The sequence below is a fragment of the Coccinella septempunctata genome, chromosome 9 (assembly GCF_907165205.1).
Source record: "Coccinella septempunctata chromosome 9, icCocSept1.1, whole genome shotgun sequence".
In the NCBI taxonomy this organism is placed as follows: Eukaryota; Metazoa; Arthropoda; class Insecta; order Coleoptera; family Coccinellidae; genus Coccinella; species Coccinella septempunctata.
Window position 1 is genome coordinate 4,210,605 of NC_058197.1, and position 24,316 is coordinate 4,234,920.

General features: G+C 35.1%; 1 protein-coding gene across 1 annotated transcript; it reads right to left on the bottom strand.

Moving 5' to 3' along the window:
* Positions 1-7,602: 7,602 nt before the first annotated feature.
* Positions 7,603-22,450, bottom strand: LOC123320898. The gene is made up of 4 exons (XM_044908391.1): positions 22,286-22,450; positions 10,618-11,280; positions 8,345-8,761; positions 7,603-7,715 (listed from the first exon to the last, which is right to left on the bottom strand). The coding sequence occupies exons 2-4, from the start codon at positions 10,763-10,765 to the stop codon at positions 7,669-7,671; spliced, it is 612 nt and encodes a 203-aa protein (XP_044764326.1). The 5' UTR covers positions 10,766-11,280; positions 22,286-22,450; the 3' UTR covers positions 7,603-7,668.
* Positions 22,451-24,316: the final 1,866 nt, after the last annotated feature.

Here is a 24,316-nt window from a genome sequence, read left to right on the forward strand (position 1 = left end):
CTGCTGGTTCGATGTGGTTTCTTGATGATACCGCACAAAGACTTGATAGTCACCGGGAGTTCCTCGAACACTCTTCGAACAGCCTGGCCGGACGAGTCCGTATTCACTTATGGAAACTGATTTTAGTTTTTTCTTTTCACTAAAACCCCGTTGCGATATCCTGTTCGCAGCGCCAGTTATGAATAACGTATCCAAAAGTCTATTTTTAAAAAAAACTTATTTCTTTTTAAGGTTGCCAATGATAATTAACGGACAAGTCGATAGAAGGGATATCGTTTTTATTTGTACAAAGAACAAGCAAGTGAATCTATCTAACGCTAGACATCAACTAACTATTATTCAAATTATGAAAACGGAAAAGAGTCACAATCGGTGGTCACGCCTTGTGTCGTCTTCCAGGAATCCTGGGTTTCGGGTTCCGATGCGATTCCGTGTTTCTTGTGGGAAACGGTCTCGTAACAATATAATTTAATGCCTGACATAATTTTGAAAACCAAGCGTTTTATAGACCAATAGATTGTCGACTGTTGAGAAGATCTGATAAAGTCACAGGTTGAGTCTTGGACTCGTACGATTATTTTAACAGTAGATTCTCAAGGTCAAAAGAAACACTTTTTTCCTTTACCATTTTTTCCGAATCGGCTCGGTTTAAAAGATGCAGGCTGTTGAAGAACCATGAAAAAATTATTTTTAGTTCTATTTCACAAACGGTTCTATCGAATGAAATTAGTTTCGGAATATAGTTTTTCATTTTTTTGATGAATCTTTTTTGAACACAAGATATCACCCACGTCTTCTAGTTTTTTCATTATAACCATTACGTACCTTGAAAATACCAAAAATTCAAAAAACTTAACTCTTGAAACTAAGTTAGACGCAATCTAATGAATATTTACGGAGCTTAAGGCCTTAGACTCAATATTGACAAAACCAAAATCCTGGTAAGTCCGCCAGAAAACTTTCAAACAGATATCAGCCTGGAGGATGTAACTTTAGCTATGAGCTTCGTAAATACTAGGGCTAAGCTGGACAGGGAAATTCACAACCGTATCAATTCAGCATCACGGGCATTCTAGAAGCTAAAAGTCAGAGTGTTTCAAAATCACTACCTCAATCTGAAGACCAAGACAGCTGTTTACAAAGCAGTGGTCCTCCCAACGCTTCTTTACGGAATCGAAAGCTGGACTCCTTACAGGCGACACATTAAGCAGCTTGAACAAACGCAACAACGTCATCTAAGACAAATAAGGCACATCAGATGGTTCCACAAAGTTTCAATTGCAGAAGTCTTGCAGCGCGCGAGTTGTATAACAATTGAGACTCAAGTAACGAGGGCTCGACTCAGATGGAGCGGCCACATTCTGAGGATGCAAGACACAAGACTCCCCAAAATAGCTCTGTACGGCGAATTCACAGAGAGTGCTCGGAAACCAGGAAGCCATTATAGGCGGTTCAAGGATTTACTGCATCAATGCCTAAAATCAGTTATTGTCAATCATAACTGGGAACACCTATTGTTAAACAGATCATAGTGGAGGTCCTTGGTCCGCAGCTTTAATGGGGACTCTAAAAGAATACAGCTGCTGTCAGATCTGGTTGGTGACTATCCATTCCCGGAGTGTGGAAAGATCTGTAGGTCACGGTTGGGTCTCTTCAGTCACAGGAGGGCACACAGTCGCAAGTAGCCCTAAGAAATTATAAATTTGATCGCACCGATAGTCTTTTTGTAGATTTATTCTCAGTAACGAGATTGGGAAATGAATCTAATGAATGTTTGAACGTATTGTAAAATAAAACTATTTTTCAGATTTTCTCGTACAATGCACCATTTTCGAGTTATTTGAAGTTCAACAATTAAAATGTACCTATCTGTGAAATTTGAAAATTGAGTACGTTGGCTGAATACAACTCTGTTTAAAAGGTCCACAGATGTGTAGTGTACTGAAGTTGTGAGTGTCTAAGGGAAAACAGTTCAATCAATTGGCCTTAATATATTACTCTTTTTTATTGCATCAACGTTTCGACGACACTCGTCGTCTTCCTCAGGATGCTATAAGTTGACGTTAATTATAAACCGTCTTGATTCAGGAACTAATACTATTGAAACAACTATTGTAAACAACAAACATCGAAAAATTGAAAACTGACAAATAAAACGTTAAAAAAAAACATATAAATTTACTACATTCGTCAATTAACCATAATTATTCTAGAATATACAGCACACGCGTTAGTCATTGTAAGGTTATGTACTGAAGGTAGCGTTCGATTTCCCCAACGCCTACCTCATCATAAAAAACCGTTAAAAGCTCCATAATCTCTCACCTTTGATCGAAGCGCGTTCGCCAAAAAGTCGAACAGATAAACCGGTCGCGCTACCAATCCCACAGGGGGAAAAAGCGCAAAACGAACTTCGAATCTGTAAATCTGTCTCGCTCGTAGTTCCAGCATCAAGCCCAACTATTTTGCATCTCCACCATAATCCGCGCCGAAGTAGCAATATCCTACTCCCACCCGCTTTTTGCTGAAAGTGCCGTAGAAACGAACGGGAGCTGGCGGAGGTGCTGTTTTTCCACAGGATGTATTTCAGCGCGCTGATAAATTGGAACGTTCGACTTTCACATTTTCCTTTTGTTTCGTCTTGTTCACATTGGAGCGAAGTTGTAATTGAGTAGAGTAACGCTTTCGTAATATACTTTTCCGATTATAATAAGCATATTTACGGAAATGAAGGCACCAATGGGATATAACAATTTTTTGTTCAGTTATGGTTGGTACTCAAATATGGATAAGAATGCATTAGGTTTCACACACAGGTCAACTGCTAATTGGACACAATAGACTTTATGGTCGCAGTGGTATTTAACCCCCTTACCAAACTATAAACTCCTACATATTTAGAGCTATACTCTATTCACATTTATTTTAGCAGTCGGTTGGCCATGAAATAATTTTCTCAAGTTTTTGTAACTAGAACGGAGTAAGGTTGGCACTCATGACATGTCGTCAATGTCATAACGCCGTTGCCACAACTAATATTTATTTTTATTACGAAAATGCCGAAAGTGATTGAAATAAGAGACAGGGATTCAGGAAGTGCTATTTAGAATTCAGGTCCGCTCATTCAAATACTTAGTTATACCCTGATACGTTAAAATCCACAATACGTCAGACGGTAGCGAACTTATTCAATGTAAGAGAATTTTTATAATGTTTCGTCTGAATCTAAACGACTTATATTTCAGCTGAATATTTCCACAATCAGAAAGATTGTGAATGAAGAGGATGACAAAGAATTTCCTTCTATTGGGAAACCCAAAAAAGTGGTGGCATTTGGGAATTTTATGTTTGAGTGAATTTGCGAAAAGTTTACTACAGGATTTTCGATGAATGTCATCGTAGAATAAGTTCCCGAAAATTGATTTTTCTATTTTACATTTGACTTGTCCTCTACATTGTAAATGTCTTAAGGTACCAATAAATACCTAATTATTATATGTAATTATATCAATGTATTAAGATGAACAGCCACAAATACGCTCCAGTTGTCCTGTTAATTGTTTATTCATGTCAAATTTTTGTTCAAAGGTGAAGTTAATCTTGACTTGATAGGTACTTCCTATAATTCCTTTCACTTATATTGATGCATGATGATTTTTGTTGAAGAATTTAACATTCCTTCGGGAGATACCCATTCCCAACCACTGCATCATATGCATTTCATCTTCGGGTTGATATTTTTGAAATCGACAACTGATGTAACGTATTCAAACTTCAGTCAAAGAAGATAACGAACATTAACTCTCCTCATGCTAGTGCATATTGTGATATTATAATGATCTCTTGTATTTTCCATGCAAATAACTGGTTTTGGTATGCCTTCAATCAGTTTGTATAAACTTCAATTTTGATCGTCACATATTTTCCGAAGAAATTCGACATTGCGATAAAATACGTAATAACAGAAATTTTTACGTAGAATGGGCAACATAGCGTTGATTTCAAATCCGAAAATGTTTTGACAAGCTTCATACAACCCCACATTTTCGTACATAGAGTGAAATGTGTCAAATTTCCATGGCCAACCGAGTGCTAAAATAAAAGTGAATGGTGTATAGTATGTATACTGCATTCAGGAAATAACAAAATACAAATAAGAAAAAGAGAAGACGATATTCAATCTATAATCAAAAGCCTAAACCTCAAGAAGGTACCAGTAATGGAAATAATTAATAACAGAACACTAAAGAACCTCCCTGAAAAGACAATCGATTAAATAAAAAATATTTGCAACGGAACTCACGAAACAAGAAATTTCTCAACCAGAAGGAAAATAGCAGAAACTATAATGATACCCAAACTGGGCAAACTGAGAACAGACCCAAATAACTAGAGACCACTAAGCCTACTTTCAAGTCTGAGCAAATTGGCGGAAAAAAAAACTATATTGGAGAGACTGATGAAAATTATTTACAAAAATGAAGAAGAACAAGTCTTTAGAAAGGGACATGGAGCCGCAACCGAACTCGTCATAATAATGGAAACAATTCTGAAAGAAAAACAAAAGGGACATGAAACTGCAGCAGTATTGATGGATATATTTAAAGCATTCGACAAAGTATTCCATCAAGGACTCATTTATAAGATGCTTATAGCCTACTTTCAGCCAGCATACGTCAACTTATACAATCATACCTGACAGATAAAAAATTCTACGTAAAAACCAACGAATAAACATCAGAGATCAGAAATATAGAAACAGGAGTACCACAGGGATCCTTACTAGGATTCATACTATGTAACGATTTCACAAGTGACATACCAACAAATCAAGAGGTTACGCTAGGTCTCTACAGCAGCCCCAGCTCCAGGAAAATCTGAGTCTACAGTACTAGAGACACACGATGACAAACTCACCAAATGGTACAGGAAATGGATAATAAAAATAAATGAAAGCACAAGTCAAAGCATAATGTTCCAATATAGAAACAAGAAACATAATCCAAAGATGAATAACAAAGGATGAATAGATAAATACCTAAATATGAATGAACACATTGAATAAACAGCAAGAAAAGCCAGAAGAATCAGAGGATATCTCTGTCCTCTCATAATCCGGAAGAGCAAACAAGATCCAAAATCTGAAAGTCAGAATTTACATAGCGATAATTAAACCTACCTTGACATACAGAAGTAAAGTTTCAAAAATGAATAAGAATCAACTCAAAAAATTGGAAACCATACAGAATATAAATCTCAGAGAAGCCCTATACGCAGAGTGGTACAAAAGAAACGAAGAGATCAAACAAATGACACAACCACAACACTCAAAGAACACATAACAGAACAGTCAAAAAGAATCTACGAAAGAATAGATAGCGATGAAAACAATGGAAAAAAGAAAGCGCAGAAGATGACGAAGAATCAAGAGACCGAGGACCAGGCTGAGAGAAAACTTTGAGGAAAAAGACAGAGAGAGAGAGAGAGGGAAATCGGCCGAGAATAATCTAAAATGAAAGAGAAGAAACCACAGGAAAACTAAGTAGAAGACAGCAGCATTTCTAGTCTGCAAATACACAGACTCAATATGAAGAATGCAGGAATGAGATGCTTCAAATGGAAATCGACCATTTTGCTAGTATTTCCTGATGTCCCCATTTTTTTTTACGTTGGGAAGTTTCTCAAATTTTCAGTTATTACTTTTCTGAATCTGAGATACTTGTATACGAAGAATTGTTGTAAGAACTGCTGGATCTTCTATGCCGCTTAGTATACAATATAACCCCATGTTGGTGTTTAAATTCGAAATGGATATACTACATCCATTTGAATGATAATCGCCTTCCGTTAATTACATATACGCTTCTGTCGTTTGTAGATAGCACGATATTGTAGGGTCGAGAAGTCCCCTTGTCTTCTGTCTGAAAGGCCTTCAATCCCCCTTCGTGTTACCGAATTAATTGTACAAATTTTGGTTGGCCAGGTAATAACAAATAAATTTATCCTCGAGTCTTGATGGGATCATATCTAACACCCGTTCTGTATTCATCTCGTGGTACAAAATTCAACTGAGTTATTCCGGAATATTCCAACAATGGAACGGTGTTATACAGCCTGTTGAAACACTCAACTCCAATCCCCTCATAGTATTGATCATTAGAAATGAATGAAAAAATGAACATTTTCTGTACACGACATGGATTCCGATATCGACGCAAAAATCATGGACATAATTTGTTTTCAGTGACCATGTTATTTTATATTCATGAGAAGAAAAACCTAAATATGTGTTTTAAGTATTTCATTGTAGTTTTACAATGTTTAAGAAACAAACGAGTAGTATCTAGTGGATAACTCTTGGCAGTAATTTTTATCCAACAACCAATTTTGTATTCCTTTCGTTTCATATATTGTTTTTGATTGATAGTTTTTATGAGATTGATCAACATAATCGTAGAATTTATCTTTGTTGAAAATCACTCAAATTGAATCAGTTAATTCACCATGAATTAATCAATGAAATATGGATAATATTCATGAAGATTTATTCAAATATCTTCTATTCGCAACAGAAGCCAACACAGGTTGACTCTGTCATAACTTTTTCTTTCCATCTCTCTACCCACCATAGTTATGATATAGTTTATATAGATTCAGGATTCAAAATGATTTAGGTCCAGGGGTGCTCAATGTGTTGATCGATCGAGTGAGATTTTTGAGTCGATCTCATTAAAAATCAGCCGATTCTGATCTACAGGGTGAGTCTTTGACTCGTACGAATATTTAAACAGTAGAGTCTTGAGGTCTAAAGGAACACTTCTTTCCTTTATCATTTTTTTCGAATCGGCTCGGTTCAAAAGATATAGGCTGTTGAAAAACCTTAAAAAAAATGTTATCTAATAAAACGGATTTATCGAATGAAATGAATTTCGAAATAAAGGTTTTCATTCATTGGATGAATCCGCTTCAAACACAAGATATCACCCACGTCTTCCGGTTTTCTCATTACGATCATAACATACTATAAAAATACCAAAAATTCAAAGAACCCAACTCTTGAAACTATGTTAGACGCTACGTCTAATGAATATTTACGTTACAACGTTTTGTAAAATAAAAGTATTCTTCATATTTTCTCGTATAATGCGCCGTTTTCGAGTTATTCGATGAAAAATTAAGAAGTACATGTGAAATTTGAAAATTGGGTAGGTACTTTGGCTGAATACAACTCTGTTTAAAAGCCCACAGATGTGTAGTGTCACAGATTTAGCTGAAGGTAATTTTGTTTTTCAAGGGGGAGCACAGCTCATTATGAAAACTTAAAATGGCTATATCTTTTTATCAGGGATGAATCGGAAAAATGGCAAAGGAAAAAAGTGTTTCCTTTGACCTCAAGAATCTACTGTTGAAATATTTGTACGAGTCAAAGACTCACCTGTGTAAGTAATTTCCTACATTTCATATACTTGCAGTTTCTCAAGTCTGAGCACCCCTGATTTGGGAGGTCGTTCAAATCGAAAGAAATCCTCAATTAATAATGAAACTTTATAAAGGAATGATCTCAATGAGTTGGAAAAATTTTGAAGTAATAAAAAAGATAAATATAATACAGAAATTTAATAAATAAATAAATAACTTAAAAGTACATAAATAAAACATAATTCCTCCCTAAGCGAACAACCGTCTCCGGACTTTAGGCGGCCCTTCTGCAGCATCTGGAATATAAAGAAAATATAATGAGTAAACAATTTTTACTAAACGCGTAATAAAACGTATCTACGACGTACGCTTACATTCATGCTACAAACCATACAATACATGTTAATAAACATTCCTTTGAGGGATGAATTGACAGCTCTTATCGATCTAATCCGAATCCAAGGTTATATTTGTACAGTAAACTTTCGTGAGATATCAAAGATTCCGACAATTGGCAATAAAGCAATAAATTGATTCATTACAATATCGGTACGACTATTCGAAATTTTAGTGGTGGTCCCAAGAGGCGATTTCTTTTGTGATTGGTTCGGCATTCATTGGCGTTGAAGACCAATGGCGGATCAAGGGAGGGGGGTGCGGGGGGTAGTTGACTCAGTTGACTGGCCAATGCAGTTGGGCAAATTTTACAGATTTAACATTATGGCAGGGAGATGGCGGAAAAAGTTTCCGGGCATGCTGAGGGTTCAGAGGATTTGACGATTTTTCAATGCTTTCTTTTTCGACGAATAAAAATAGAAACCCTGTTTTCACTAGCGGATCAAGGTGTCAATCGAAAAAATTATTTGGATATTTGGGCCTAAATCTGCTGGTTCGTTCATGTATAGAAATGGTGTGATATACATACCTGTCTGGCTTTCCTTTTCCTTATCGGAGTCCGGATCGTGATCAACCGGCGGTCTGCCGTTTCGGAGGAAATCCTGCCATGCTCCTTCATATTCTGCAGGATTCCTACTCTGAGGAGATGGCAGGTTTCTCCTCCATAAGAACTCTTCAATCATCCACTTCTCTTCTTGGGTATATTCATCTGGCCTAGATATCCGATATCCATAATCGGATGAACGTATGGGGGTCCCATATTCCATCGCCTTATTGAGGCGGGCTCCTCGATTAGATGGGACCCCCAGGAAATCGAGGGCTATGGGAAATATGTCGTAGCCGTCGTGGTAGTATTTTTGTTTCGTGTAAATACTACGGTCCACGAAGTCGATGTACCCCAGGTACTGGCATCGAAGAATTTCCCATTCTTCTCTGCACAATATAGCTGCAAAAAATTGAAGAAAACATTTCTTTATTGTTCTTTGGCAGCAATGCTAAATAGCTTGAGTGAAAAGTAACGTACAGGGTGGGCAAAATTCGATGGGATCAAATGGCAGCTCTGTAACCGTAAGTGCTAGGGAAAAATGGCATGTTTCCGACCTCGATTTTCAAAAGATCGTTAATGGCCAAAACCGCATCCCTTTATCGTCTTTTGTTTTCAAGTTATAAGTGAAAACTCATTTTTCGGATCTTCAAACTGGTGCCTCCATTTCGTAAAGTATCAGTGAGATCGAATAACAAATTTTACATTCTACAAACACTTTTTCATGTAGAATGTAGTGGCGTGGACAAAGATTTTTTTCAGTCCGCCACTTCAGTGATATAGTGCTAACTCTTATTTTTTTGAATATAAACCCTGTCCTATATTTTTTTCTGATTCAGAATATATAACAAACGCCGTGTCTCTGATTGTTCTTCCAATAAAAAAACTCACAAACTAGATCGGTCAGTTGGCAGATCATTTCATTGATAATATGATAATGAACTTTATGCTCCTTAATTGTGTCAGGTTATTAAATGACACAGGCTTTGCCTTTAGATGATTTCCTTAGGCTTATTAATTCAGATTTTAAAATTGTAACAACCTTGAAGATTCCAAAGAATGAACCCCATTATTATTACTATATAATATGAGAGATTTTGGAGATCATTCCGGATATTTGAAAGGATAAAAAATTTCCCAATATGGAATGAATTACTTTTAGGAAATTTTATAAACCTGGATTCAACTGAATATATTCCGAAACCTTTCCAAATAGTAGATAATCTAAATACTAGTACCACAGCCTTTTCAAACTCCTTCACAAATAACACTGTGCCAGTATTAGTACAGGTAAATTGGTAAATGAGAAGTAGTCATGGAAATTCTCATTATTTCCTCATTTCCCGAGCATCTTCTCTAATATCCGGAATGAAAATGATCTCCAAAATCTCTCATAACCTGACACAACATAGCATAAAGCATAAAGTTCATCATCATATTATCAATGAAAATGACCTACCAACATGACCGAACTAAACTACAGTTTTTTATTGATATGGGACTTGAATTTGTAAAAATAACATAGTGTTCATATCTAAAAAATGAAAGTTACCACTATATCACTGAAGTGGTGGACTGAAAAGAATCTTTGACTACTCCACTGCATTTTACATGAAAAAATGTCTATAGTATGTAACATTTGTTGTTCGATATCACTGATACTTTACGAAATAGAGGCACCAATACGAAGAGCCGAAAAATGAGGTTTCACCTGAAAACAAAAGAAAAGAGCCTTCATTCAATCCCATTAAATTTTGCCCACCCTGTACAAGATTTCTATATACGGTATTCACAATTTTATATTCTTGAACTTCCTTGAATTAAAAACATAAGACAGTTGACAAGTATTAGAATCTAGAATTCTCTAAGGATGGTAGATTTTTTACGATGTAACTTCTGTCAATAGGAAGTTTCAACAATTTATTAATAAATTCGAGACTAATTAACTATAATACCTCAAGAACCTTGGATTGAAGTACATACCTATAAGTTCACATAAAACGTATTTGAAAAAAAAAAACAAAAACTTTAGAGGAAATGTTTCAGGAAAATTGAAATAATATGAACCTATGTTAAGAATAAGGCTAGTACTTCAATATCGTCTGTCAAGGGTATAAGGAATCATTATTGAAATCTCGATTCAGAACGAAGCTATGAAAATATGTATTCATAAAATCTTATAATTGTATGAATTAATCCCTGTACCTTTCATCATTGATAATATCAAATTTGAAAAAATAAAATACAGAAAAACTCACCTTTCTCCTCGATTTCCTCTACGATCCAATCGTAGTACTCATCGCTGAAGACTTCGTCGGCGACATCTTTCCAATCGGCATCCCTGCCAGCGAACCACAAGTGTGGTCGCTTCTCTACCGCGTTAACTAACTTTGAAAGGAAACCCATTTTCTCAAAATCTTTATCGCACCAAAACTTCTAGACACTATTCGAAAGTTAACTGAGAACTGTGCAGAAAACTTTTTGGCAGTTCATTTTATACAGAAAAATTCACCCCCTTCCACCGATCGTAGTAGGGGTGGAGACATCTTCATAATGATTCCAAGAAATATTTCGAAAAGTGAATTTTGGGAATTTTAGTTGAATGTCACAATTTCGAGGTCCTTTTTGTCATTCATTTTCAGCAAGGGTTTATGCATCAATAATATACCTTCCTATAGGTTGTTCCTAGCTGGATATTCCGTTGAAATAGGAAAGGATAACAATGTTATCTTCAGCCTAACTTTTCACTCTAAGCATTGTCCAAATCAGGTGTTAATGACGGCAAGATTGACTTTTAACGACGTGTTTATAATCAATACAGATGGATCGGTCCAGAATCGCACCTTTTCAATCTCCATCACAGGCCTCCTATTATGATGAGCCATCATTTTTCAACGGAAGAAGTTACACGAAAATATAACCTAAAAAAAAGTCCAATAAGTATTTATTATTAAATTATTATTGAAACCTGCTTCAGATATGGCGAGAAAATAGAAAGGGAGTTGAAATATTCTATATACCTATAAAAATGTTGAGAACATCAATGTTGGTGTAGATCAATCTTTAAAAAATACTGTTTCCCGATGTCTCAGCGCTTTCAGTGAAACAGTTAACAAGGAAAAAATGAAATGTGTTGAAAATGTGATGGCAGAAGCTCCGCGAACCACTCTGATCGAGTTTATCTCAACTGGCTGGAGTTTCTGTTGGCACATGTCACACGCCGTCTGTTCTGATATTCCTGAACAGTACTGTCAGTAATTCAGAGACGATGCCTATTGGCCCAGTCGTTCGAGTTCTATTGTTATTCGATTGCAGGCCAGTAAAACCAGCAGAGTTTAACTTATGAGGATGTATTGATATCTAGTAAGTAGTACAATAACTCATTAGAGGTGTCAGTGTGAAATTTGAGGTCAAAAAGGTAAACCAGAGTTACGCAATAAATTGAAAGAAAGAGGAGGTCCTCCTAAATTGTGAAAATGGAAAAATTGGAGTATCGAGCCATCATCAAGTACTTGTATTTAAAAGGATGATCGGGATGATCATGACATGATTTTATCAGACCGTCGAATTGGTCTTAAAGGGATATCTTAAGCACTGAATGTTTCATACGAACGCGTTCACCATATAGTTCACGTCAATTTGGACATGAAAAAAATTGCTGCAAAATGGATCCCCAAATGTTTGAATATTGACCAAAAGTGTGCAACTGTAGATGTATCGAGTTCGATTTGTGCTCGATTTGAAAACGATGTAGACTTCTTAAACCGAATTTTTACTATGGATGAGACTTGCGTACATTTCTACGATCCAGAAACAAAGCAACAATCGATGGAATGGCGACACTCTGGTTCTCTAAGATCTAAGAAGTTTCGTGTCCAAAAATGTGCTAAAAAAGTTCTTGCTTCAGTTTTTTGGAATTGCCATAGAGTAATCATGATTGATTTTTTGGATAAGGGTATAACAAAAACCGGAGATTGCAATTCGACATTACTGACCACTCTAACTTTACGGAAAAAAATTGAAGAGAAAAGACGCGGAAAGCTATACAAAGGTGTTTTGTTTTCACAGGACAACGCCCCTGCATACAAATCTCATGTTGCCATGCAAAAAATTCTTGATTTAGGGTTTGGATTACTTGAACACCCCCCTAATTCATCAGATTTGGTTCCATCTGACTTACATCTCTTTCCTCAACTGAAAAAAAGTTTAAAAGGTCGTAAATATTCTTCCAACGTGGAGGTAGTAAAAGCTGTGGAAGTCTGGTTTGCAGAGCAAGAAGAAACATTTTTTTTAAAGGTCTAGAGGCGTTGCAGGTTCGCTGTAATAAATGTATCCAATTCAGAGGACAATATGTTGAGTAATAAAATATTTTGACATTGAAATTTTGTTTGATTCTATATTAGGCTGAAAATTTTTCAATATATCCTCGAATATGGTTTTAATTTATTTCCATTCTTTCATTCATAGCTCTAAGAATAGAGAAAAGAGCTTCTCGTTGATTGGTCAGACACATTTATGGAATTTTCTGTAAAGACTCAAAATAAACGCGTTATTCGATAGTTGCCGAAAAACGATCCTAATGCCATTCACAGAACAAAATGTCAATAATTGGTATTGTCGCTTCTGAATATGAATGAGGAGAGTCATTAAAAGTTTTTAATGAACCGAAGCTGATGTAACTCCTTCGTGTCCTCAAAAGGTCCCGTTTTGTGCACTGGGTATCGAATTTGCTTTCCTGGATTATTGGATCTAGCGAAATCATGATTCGAATATCAAATTTTCATTTGGAAAAGTTATAGATTCATTACAATGACTTTGCGATTCTTTAATGGGAATCAGCTGAATTTAACATTTAACTGTTTTGATAGATATGGACTATGCTCTTTGAAAAAATCGATAATGCAACTAAAAACATTACATTGTATTAATTGTAATAATTTTTTTAATCCATATGTTATGGTAATGCATACGAAGGTTCTGAAATCGATCTTTTCTATACTGAAGAGAGTATTCAGACTGAGAAACTGAATTATAGGTATACCGCTGGTACCTCAATTTTTTGTTGACAAAAATATCTCTTGATTCAACATTGATAATCTAAAATTGAAAAATGGTTTATATACTTCGTAGATTTTAGTTTTAAAATGGTTTTTTCGTAAATTTCTTTCAAAAGTTGACGAATGACCTTTTCGCATGATCTCATCGTCATCATCAGCAAAGGAATATTCAGTAATATCCCTTTCTCGGAAATGAGGCTCGCTCGATTGTTCTTAATTGTTTAATATTCCTTTAAAATGAAATAAGGTTACAATCTTATCTTCGGTAAAGGATTTGGGTTCAAGTAGGGACCAGCTTAGGTGTTCCAGGCAAAAAGATATACCTACTTTGAACAATGTGTCAATATTCACAGAATTCAGAATGCCTACATCAAGTAGGCCGTCCCGGAAATGAAACTTTCGGTATGATTTATTGAATCGAAAGTAGCACTATACAGAAACAGTACCGAAAGTAGCTTTTACAGGGCATTAAAGTTGAAATAGTATGAAAAGTGAAAAAAGGTTTTTATTTTAAAGTTTTATAAAAAATTGATGGTGTACATATTTATACATATACCTATTATTCACATTTTTCATTTGAAGTGAAGTTGACTTTTTCATTTCATTGGCTCTTTGTAAATAACATTTTTCGATCTGTCTCTTGCATAAACAAATAAAGTTGAGGGTTTGTCAATACAGGAACATGCTAGATACAATTAACCGTGTGAAAAGCATGCATGTTCGAGATTAGAGGTACATACTACAGGGCGATTTATTTATCGTCATTGCAAATGCAAGTTACACTGAAAATTGCAGACTAATTGTTTTTTAACGTGAATGTGAGTTAGAAAACTAACTGTCTGACCGAAATTCGAAGTGAAAAATGCAAGCACAGTCGTGATGTATACAGGGTGGGCAAGTTTCGTTGTCTACTGAGGGGATCTCGAGAACTGTAGCAGCTAGAAGAAAACGGATGACACATTCTCAAGCTCTTTTTCCATGACTAATCCAAATCTGAAAACAGAATCGGCCTATCATTTCTAGATTTTGAGTTATAAACAAAAATTGAGAATTTGACTATTCCGAAAAGTTCTCATAACTTTTTTGTCCTTGAAGTTACAGATCTGAAACTTGAACCTTCTTAGGCACTTCCATACGTAGAATCTACTGACAAAAGATTTTTTTCCAATTCAAAAATAACAACTTCGATAAAAGTTTGCATTTAAAAAAATGAAAATTCATCTAATGATTCGAAATGAAAAAAATATTTTGAGCGCATCAGTGGATTCTACGTAAAAAAGTGCCTGTAGAATGTTCAAGTTTCAGATTCGTAACTTCAAAGACAAAAAGTTATGAGAACTTTACGAAATTATCAAACTCAAAAACGAAGTATCGTAGGAGGCTGCATTTCTCACAATTCTTGGTTTCTCCGAGAAAGAGCTCGGAAGTGTGTCATCCGTTTTCTTCTAACTGCTATAGTTCTCGAGATCCTCTCAGTAGACAACGAATTTTGTACATATGATACTTGAAATTAATATACTGATCACTTAAACACACAATAATCAACCAATTGATAAACAAAATGCTGAACTTTGAGAACGATCAGTATTGAGATCGTGTTGTTCATACAGTTCAACTGTCAGTTGCCAGTAAGTGTCAATCTACCGTGAAGGGTAGACTACTCTACTTACGTTTGAGCGCGAAATTTATATTTCTTCTAGTTTTCATGATGTTCCCAGTTTCCTAGGCAATTTTTCCGAATTTGTTTTCGTTAGAACGTTCTGCATAGTATGAGGTATGAGAAAAAATGAATAAAAACAGTTCAGCAGTTTTATCGTGAAGCCACTACAAAAAAGGGGTCTATTTCAGATATGCAGGCATAATCGCCCATTATCAAGAAAATACACAAGCATCAAAATGTCATTTGGATGAGAATTTTGTGTGTGTTCGTTCATTAATGAGATGATTATTTTGTGTAGAATATTCACGTGTTACAAATTGGCGAATGCTTCTAGGAGTTGGAAGTTTGATCAAAAATTCCATATAATTGTTGTCCCCTGATGGCAAATCCCTATCAAAATTCGTCAAGATATTGACTACCACTAATCATATACATAATATCGCATTGTTTTTCGTTCCTCGGGGAGAATCCCCGATCCAGATGGTGCGCAATTTAAAGAATGCTCCACAGACTAAATGAAAAAACTTTTCTTGCCGTGTTCGGTACACGCAAACAGCGTTGTCTCCGGTGAAACTCCGTTCAAAATCGTAGCAATTACTCCTTCCAGCAGTATGCTGAGCTTTTAGGGAAGTTAATTATAAAAGATTGAGAGGATCAAAAGGAATTATAAAATTTTTCCAGATGGATTTCTACCTGCTTGAGTTTTATCTCGAGTGGTGTTCGAGATGACAATTTCACAGAAAAATAAATATGATAATGTTTGAGAAATAAAAAAAAAACAATAAATCTGGGAATTAGTTTTGAGGTAGTAAACTGAATATGTTGAATTTTTTGAACTATATACCAGGTGGAATGGAGAAAAGATCACCCAGTGTTCATGAATGCATTACAAATAATTTCTTGGAATACAGGATGGGCTTTCGAAAACGATACAGACGCGATAACAGACGGAATAAACTTATTTCGAAAAAATGCTCGGATACGTGAATTTTTGATTCGAGTGAGAAAACTTTTGAGATTTAATTCACAACCATTATCGCTTGACTGAATTTTGAATAGGGAAGATGGAGTAGGCGATATACAAGGTGATTCTTCGACTCGTACAAATATTTCAACAGTAGATTCTTGAGATCTAAAGAAACACTTTTTACCTTTACCGAATCGGCTCGGTTTGAAAGATACAGGCATTGAAAAACCATAAAAAAATTATTTTCAGTTCTATCTCACAAACGGTTTTATCGAATGAAATGAATTTCGTAATATAATTATTCATTTATTTGATGTATCTTTTTCAAACACAAGATATCATTCACGTCTTCCAGTTTTCTCATTATGACCATTTATGGTATCATAAAAATACCAAAAATTCAAAGAACCCAACTATTGAAACTAAGTTGTACGATCTAATGAATATTTGAACGTTTTGTAAAATAAAAGTATTTTTGATATTTTCTCGTATTGAGTAATTTGATGTTCAAAAATCGAAAAGTATTTGGGAAATTTGAAAAATTGTGTACTTTGACTGAATACACGTTAATTTAAATATTTAAAAAATCCACAGATGTATAGTGTCACAGAGTTAGCTAGTTTTTCTGAAGGTTATATCGTTTTTCCAGGGGTGGCATAGCTCATTATGAAAACCTATTATGGGTATATCTTTTTATCAAGGCCGAATCGGAAATTGGGATAGAAAAAAATGTTTCTTTTGACTTCAAGAATCTACTGTTAAAATATTCATACGAGTCAAAGTCTCACCCTGTAAACCTCATTCTAAAGACTATTCCACACTGATTTCAGCATATTCAGTTGTTTTTTCATTCAATCCAGTCATTTTTGAAATATTCACATTCAAATTTTGTGTATAATGTAGTGGTCATTCCATTAAGTATGCAAATTTTGAAATTTTCACCCATTTATTCTACGGTTTCGATGATAATCGTTAACACACGAGGGATCAAAACAGAATAAATGAGATTTCGATTGATAAACAAAGTATGAGAAAAACCCAGCAAGGGTATAAGACGTTTTTCAAAATTCAAATATGAATATTCCGAAAACGAATAAAATAAATGAAAAAAATAAATAAATATGGGTAATGAATCAAATCCGAAAGAAGTTTTAGTATATTGAGTAATGGCTTCATATTCTGCCTCGATAGGAAATACTCGTTCTGACGAAAATGATGTATTTCTTATGAAATATCTTTGAAACGTCACATTTTGAAAAAACCACTTCAACCGTACACCAAAAAAATTATTTTAAGCACTTTAAAATGAAAAATAAAAATGGTCATTTGAAATTTAAATCGTTTCATTTCAATTGCACAAGTTGGTAACATCGACTGAAATATGCCTTTATATTAAAGGACAACAAATACATTATCTTGATGAGATAGACAAACTGTCTGTTCCGATATTCCTGAACAGTACTGTCAGTATTTCAGAGACGATGCCTATTGGCCCAATCGTTCGAGTTCTATTGTTATTCGATTGCGGGCCAGTAAAACCAGCAATATCGGAACAGGCCCAAAGATGGCTGTCTATGAAGTCAGTGACGAACGAGGAAGGTCGTAAAATTTTATGGGATTTTTATGGCCGGTTGCAGTTGAGGCTCGCCAGAAAGTACGCGCCTGTAAATCAACAGCTGTTATTTTATAAACAAGCTGATCGCACATTGTTCTCTTAATTTTCTAGTTGGCGCTGCTGCCAAATCGTAAACTTGAAACCAAGCGATTTGAATTTTAAAACCCCATATTTAAAGAATTATTTTGAACAGTTTTCGTGGTGCATTTGAAAAAATCATGAATGAAACTAATAATTATTCAGTTTAAACTTGCATATGCAGTGATAACCCAAATTGAGGAGAATTCCCCATTAGGGGTAGCTGGCAACATTTGTTTCGGGGGGCCAGGTGGAGGGGCCTTTGACCAAAATTCGATCATTCGATTTATATCTTCACTGTCCTATATCATTAACCGCAGACTCCATTCGCTAGCGATAAGCGTTGAATGAAAACAAGCCTGGAACAATTGGAACGTTGTAGCTGAAAGCCATTACCACTAGACGGTTTTCTACATAAACTCCAGTTTGTATGTGATGTGGTTTTTGCTGGCTGTTCTGGAATACTCCGGTGCGTCCTAGTGTTCCGCATTATGGTGCGGCCGACAGTGATTTCCGGGAAGAAAACGAGTTATGAACTCGGAATAGGAAACTCGGAAGTTGGGCCTTTTCAAGAATATGGAATAAAAAAAACCTCATGAGTTCGAGTGGACTTCTATCGATATATACCTGGAAAGTATGTGAAATATTGCCTTGCATGGCAAAAAAGAGTGCTTATCAAAGATTAATGTGTTAGAATTTGCAGACGATTTTTGTATTTATACCATTGATGTTGACAAGGAGAAGAATATAAATAATTTAAAAATCCCTCTGGAAAAATTTCAGAAATTTTTGTATATTTCAGGACTCGAACTCTCACCAACGAAGTCTACCGTCTGTACATTCACCAAAAAAAAAGATGAAAATTCCAAATTCAGTGCAAATAGGAGGTGTAACTTTTCCTTACAGGAGTTCAATTCGTTTTCTGGGAATTACTCTCGATAGCGGACTCAAATGGGTCGAACATGTAAATTATCTTTGCAACAAATCAGCGAAGATAATTCAACTTTTGCGTTACATTTGTCACAATAAATGGGGAGCAGACCAATCAACGAGTTTAACTTTTTATAGATCCTTCTTACGATCGGTGATTGACTATGGTTCTATTTTTTATGGAGACGCAAGCAAAAATGTTCTTGAAAAACTGAACGTCCTACAACGCAATTCCCTTAAAATATGTATGGGTTACCTACCCAGTACACCTAACATAGTGGTTCTATCAGAAACAGCAGAGTTCCCACTCCATATTCGCCGTGAATACCTTGCGGAGACCTTCATGTTGAAAAAAATCTCCTTGGGTTCATCATTGGTGGACAAAGTCCATAGTCTCTTTATTCGTACTCTAACCCACAAATATTGGATTTTTAAAAAGAACCCACTATTGGTCGACAGTTATTACAATCTGATGGACGTAAAAGATAATTGGCCTGTTCCGATATTGCTGGTTTTACTGGCCCGCAATCGAATAACAATAGAACTCGAACGACTGGGCCAATAGGCATCGTTTCTCAAATACTGACAGTACTGTTCAGGAATATCGGAACAGACGGAATATTGTATCCTCTGAATCTCTCGTACAATTTTCTCTGGAATATGGTTTATTGCGTCGATTGGAAGAGATCCACATCCCCACATACGCAGAATATGCCCAAGTCGACTTCCTGTATACAATAGAGACTTATTATGAAGGGTTCCATCAGATCTTCACTGACGCCTCAAAGTCTCGGGATGGAGTGGGATGTGCATTTCATGATCCATCCACGAACATAAATAGAAAATTCAGGTTGAACAACCATCATTCAGTATTTACAGCGGAGCTTTTTTCAATATTCAAGAGTCTGGAGTATGTGGAAGAAAAATACCAAGAATTTGCTTCTGATAAAATCCTAATATTATCTGATAGCCGCAGTTGCTTATCCTCCCTCTCAATTCTTAGGCTTGATTATACCTTCACAATCATTCATAAATACATTTTGGAAACCCTAGCCAAACTGAAATCCTGGGGCCTACAAGTACATTTTCTATGGGTAAAATCACACGTGGGAATAGAGGGAAACGAGGTAGTGGATGAATTAGCTAAACAGGCTTCAAGGATGGATATAGTGGAGTGCAGGATCTATTCACCTCGAGATCTTATACCCCACATAAAGAGTACTATGTTTGCAAAATGGGAGGGAATCTACAACACTCAGACAAACGCCAAACATTATAAATCAATCCAGAATATACCGGTGAAACACCCTTGGTTTAATAACAAACAATTTACTCGCTCAATCAATGAAGAGGTAGAATCCAGAGATTTTATCCGAGTGATATCAAGATTGAGAAGTGGTTATACTATATGCCCCAAATATCTGTACCAAATCAGAAAAAAGACTGACAATATATGTGATTGTGGAGAGATTGGAGATTTGGAGCATATCATTCTCAGGTGTTCCAAAAACCGACGCAATCTTGAGACGACAATAATAAATATTTGTTCGATTCTTAAAACCACATACCCTTTCAATCTCAGCAGCATAATGGCTACCAACAACCCAAGGGTATATTATGAAGTCTATAAATTTGTTAAGAATAGTGATCTGATTATATAGGCAGAATTTATTCAGTCCCTATATTCCCTTCCTCTGGTCCGTTGCTCAGTCTTGTAAGTGTATGAAGAAAAAATCGCTTTGATGAGCACCTCTGCGTATTGTATCCTCGTGAATCCCAAAATGTTTTAATCCTATGTATGTATAACCCTAATATTGTTAATGTCTAATCAGATGGCTGATATCGAAGGATGAGCCAAAAACACTAATTAAAAAAAAAAACATTAGTCCAACGAAAATGTACCGCTTCCAAAATAATCAGGATTTTATTAAAATAACTAAAGTTGCCGATTTTTGAACTATTTTTCTTAATAACAGGGCCAGTTTCTGAAAAATAATATCGATTTTAAATTATATTGAACTGATATTATAGTTTCATCTCCCCTAATTGAAATTATTTTAAGTAGTTAATCGATTACCTAAGTAAATGTAAATTAAAACAACTGTTTTTTCTACATCATTTTTATTACTCAGAATAAACCCCCTCTATAGGGAGGGGTCATAATATGGGAGAAAAATGCTATGCTTAATCACAAATTGGCCTTGTAATCGAAAAAATAGTTCGAACATCGGCAACTTTAGGTTAGGTTTTTTCAGAAACGGTACATTTTCGCTCAACTGATGTTGGTGTCATTCGATAGTATTTAATCTACTCTATCGTGGTGTGACGTTTGATTCACTAGTTTTAGGACACCCTGTATACATGGTATAAATGAATATTAAAGGAAAATCACTATAAAAAATATGCGTCGTTCATACAATTTTTTCTTAAGCTGTTTCTGCTTATTCACAGCACCCTGAAGATGACACTCAAAAAGCAATTTGATTATTTTCTTATAGAAACAAGAATACATGTTAGAAATGGAATCGTGCAGGCAATAAAAAAATTTTGGTGGTGTTTTCTTATAATCGCCACAGCAAAAAGATTGTTCCGAAAGTACCTTTTTTGCTTATTCAGATTTCCTCATAGAAAAATTAATTTTCGACAGCTTGATTCAATATAAACATATTATAAGGTCTTTTGGTCATTCTTGGTGAAATTACCTAACGGTTTTTGAGAATAAATAATCAACAGGTACGAAGAGTATGTAGTATAAGCTGGAATTACCTGCGAACTCAAATTAACCTAGTTGGCAGATATCGTTTTGATATTGTACGAAAACACCAACCAAAAAATTTCCTATTGCCTTCTATATCCCATATAATCTCTGTTGAATTTCATTTCTGTCAATTTTCTGGTTTCTAAGGAAAAATTAAAAATAGCTTTTAAGGTGCCACATTGAAGGGGTTGCATCTAAGCAGAAGTTGCTCAAAAATTTTTTTTATATCAAAAACCACATTGTTTATTGTCAAGGAATCACCCTTCAATTTTTTTCGAAAGTATTCACTTACACCCTGCACATATATCTGCAACACTCTGAGCAAATTGGGGTAATTTGCTTTAGTTCTTGTAATTTTTTAAAATTTTTATTTGAAAATTTTAAATTGGAATCTTTCATGTTTGAAATTTGCTGCATTGAAGAAGGAAAACTTGTGACTCGCATTGCATTTTTATTGGTAATAGGAGAAAAACGTCGAAAATTATATTACCTCGAAAAAGTGGATTAATTTCGCTCGAAAAAACAACGCGAAAATAAATAATTCGGGCTCGTTGGAAATCTCACAGGAAATTAATTAATTATTGAATAATACTTAACAAGGAATACTTTGTTTTTTCTTTAATTTTTTTGTTCATCAGAAGAAACATAAAAGTCTTTAAAAAATGAAATTAATAGTTTCCCAACCAATAAGACATGAAGCACGTTAATCGAATTTCCATTATACTTAATTTTTTCGAATAAAATTGAATAACTTTCTGCAACCCCATCAGTCAGTTCGTAGTTGATAAAGAATAAATGACAGAACTTATCAAGATTTTACATCCATCAACGTATATGTGTTTAAATAGAAAAGGTACTTACATTATTACCTAGTTTCCCTAGTTCTACATCATTCATTTGCGTATTATTTTGAAGAGATTATATTCCACTTGATACAACATCATAAGACAACTACTAGCCAAGTTAACGTAAATTTATTGATATTGATGGAAAATAAACTGAGACATATGGCGAACACATAAACAAAAATGCTCAGGATGAATTTCGAAATATATTATTTATGTGATGTATAATTTTCTTTCATATTAAAATGTTATTGTAGCCTTGACTGTAATAAGAATCATATCACGAATAAGTTTTTTCAAAATTCTTGTTTGATCGAATAGCCCAGATCTGGAATTGAGCTGGTGACTTGTGTCAAAGAATCCCTTTTCGATGGTCCATTGCTGTAAATTATTTTTATTGTATTATTTATAATTTGCAGCTTTTTCTCAGAGTACCCAAAGGTTCATCATCTGAAATAATGAAACAAATGTGATTTATTATAGCTTATATGTATTTTGGTATTTTATTTTGTATAAAGACCGTTTGCAAAGAAGAAGAATTCAAGGTTATTAAAAAAAAATTCAGTGAGGTTATTGTACATCGTTCATCATATTTCATGTTCCCGTGGTAGAGAATGTTATGAATAAAAGAAAAAATTTCTTTAATAGTTGAATTGATGTATTGCCTAGACCATTCTTATGCTGTTTCAATTCTGGATGACTCAAGGATCATATTTTATAGAGGTAATATTATTGTTTTAGTTTGTTATTCACACGTGCTTGTGGCTGTTGTCTGATGTTTCATGTTAGTCATAAATTTGTAGGTCTGAAGAAGCAGATGAAAAACTGCGAGACGTTGCTGTATATAGAATATCTTGCTGTTTTCGACCTCTTTCCCACAATGACGCATATTAAGATTATATAGGAGGCTCCCACTAATTTTCGAGAAGGGCTTACCCCTTTAAACTTTTCTCCAATTATGCATTCACACCCTGTTAATTCTATTTAATTGGTAATTTGAGTGAAACTTCAATAATCGAAAGAAATTTTCGATTTATCACTTTTATTTTCATATCAATAAAAACTATTTACAATAAGAACTATCTACAAAATAAACTATTTACAATTATTTACAATATTATGGGGTTTATATATGGAAGCATATAAATGCAAATTTCCTCAGTCGGCAGCAAATTCTTCCTAGTATGGAAATAGACGCCTTCTTGCTTTGCATTTCCGTACTGCACCTGAAATTCAAGGAGAAAATTATTGAATTGCAAACTCTTCGACAAGTACGTAGTGAAACTCATTTCCAACTAATATCTTCTATCGATTTTAGCCAAAAAATTATTCTAATAATTTCAGATAAAAAAGATGGAAATGGTATAATGTACCTGTTTGCGCTCCCGGTTGGCGATGCCGATGTGCCGAGGAAGGCCCCACAAGGTCATCCACCATTTTCACCAGAAAATCAGGATTACCAGCAAAATTCAGGGTCGGTTCAGGAATCTGCTCCCTCGGCGGCGGCACCCTGGCATTTCTGGCTTCCTCCCGTGCTTTTCTGTACTTTGCCATCAGCTCCCCTGCGTGGAAATCCTCTATGATTTCCAAGTCCGCTTTGCTCCACGGCTCTGGGTCTTCATATGTGTACCCGTAATCGGATGACCTACGCAGACGTCTATCCTTGACTGCTTCTAACCTCTCAACCCTATTTGAAGTTACAGTCAAGAACTCCAAAACCAGCGGCTTGAATGCATGGCCGTCCTTGTATTTCTTTCGCGTATAGATATTTTTATCCATATGCTTCATGTACAGCACATACTGTCTACGTAAATATATCCATTCGTCCTGACAGTACAGAGCTGCAAAAATAAAAAAAGTTGATGACATCTATGAAAATAAAAAAAAATTTAATGTATATTCTAGAAAAGCATCTCAGAAATCAATAATGATATCGAGAGACGTTTGAATTGAAAAAAAAATAATAAAAATTACATTCCCCAACTCCCAACCTTTCGAACCACATTAATCAACAACAATTTTTTTGCTCTCCTTGTTCCTGTTTTTC

What these genes read in the sequence shown, in the direction of transcription:
- LOC123320898 (XM_044908391.1), bottom strand. Translation starts at nt 10,765, where the DNA reads ATGGGTTTCCTTTCAAAGTTAGTTAACGCGGTAGAGAAGCGACCACAC. An exon ending in AGAGGAAATCGAGGAGAAAG is followed by an intron (nt 8,762 to 10,617) that starts GTGAGTTTTTCT and finishes AATTTTTTGCAG; the next exon opens with CTATATTGTGCAGAGAAGAA. An exon ending in GGAAAAGGAAAGCCAGACAG is followed by an intron (nt 7,716 to 8,344) that starts GTATGTATATCA and finishes TTTATATTCCAG; the next exon opens with ATGCTGCAGAAGGGCCGCCT.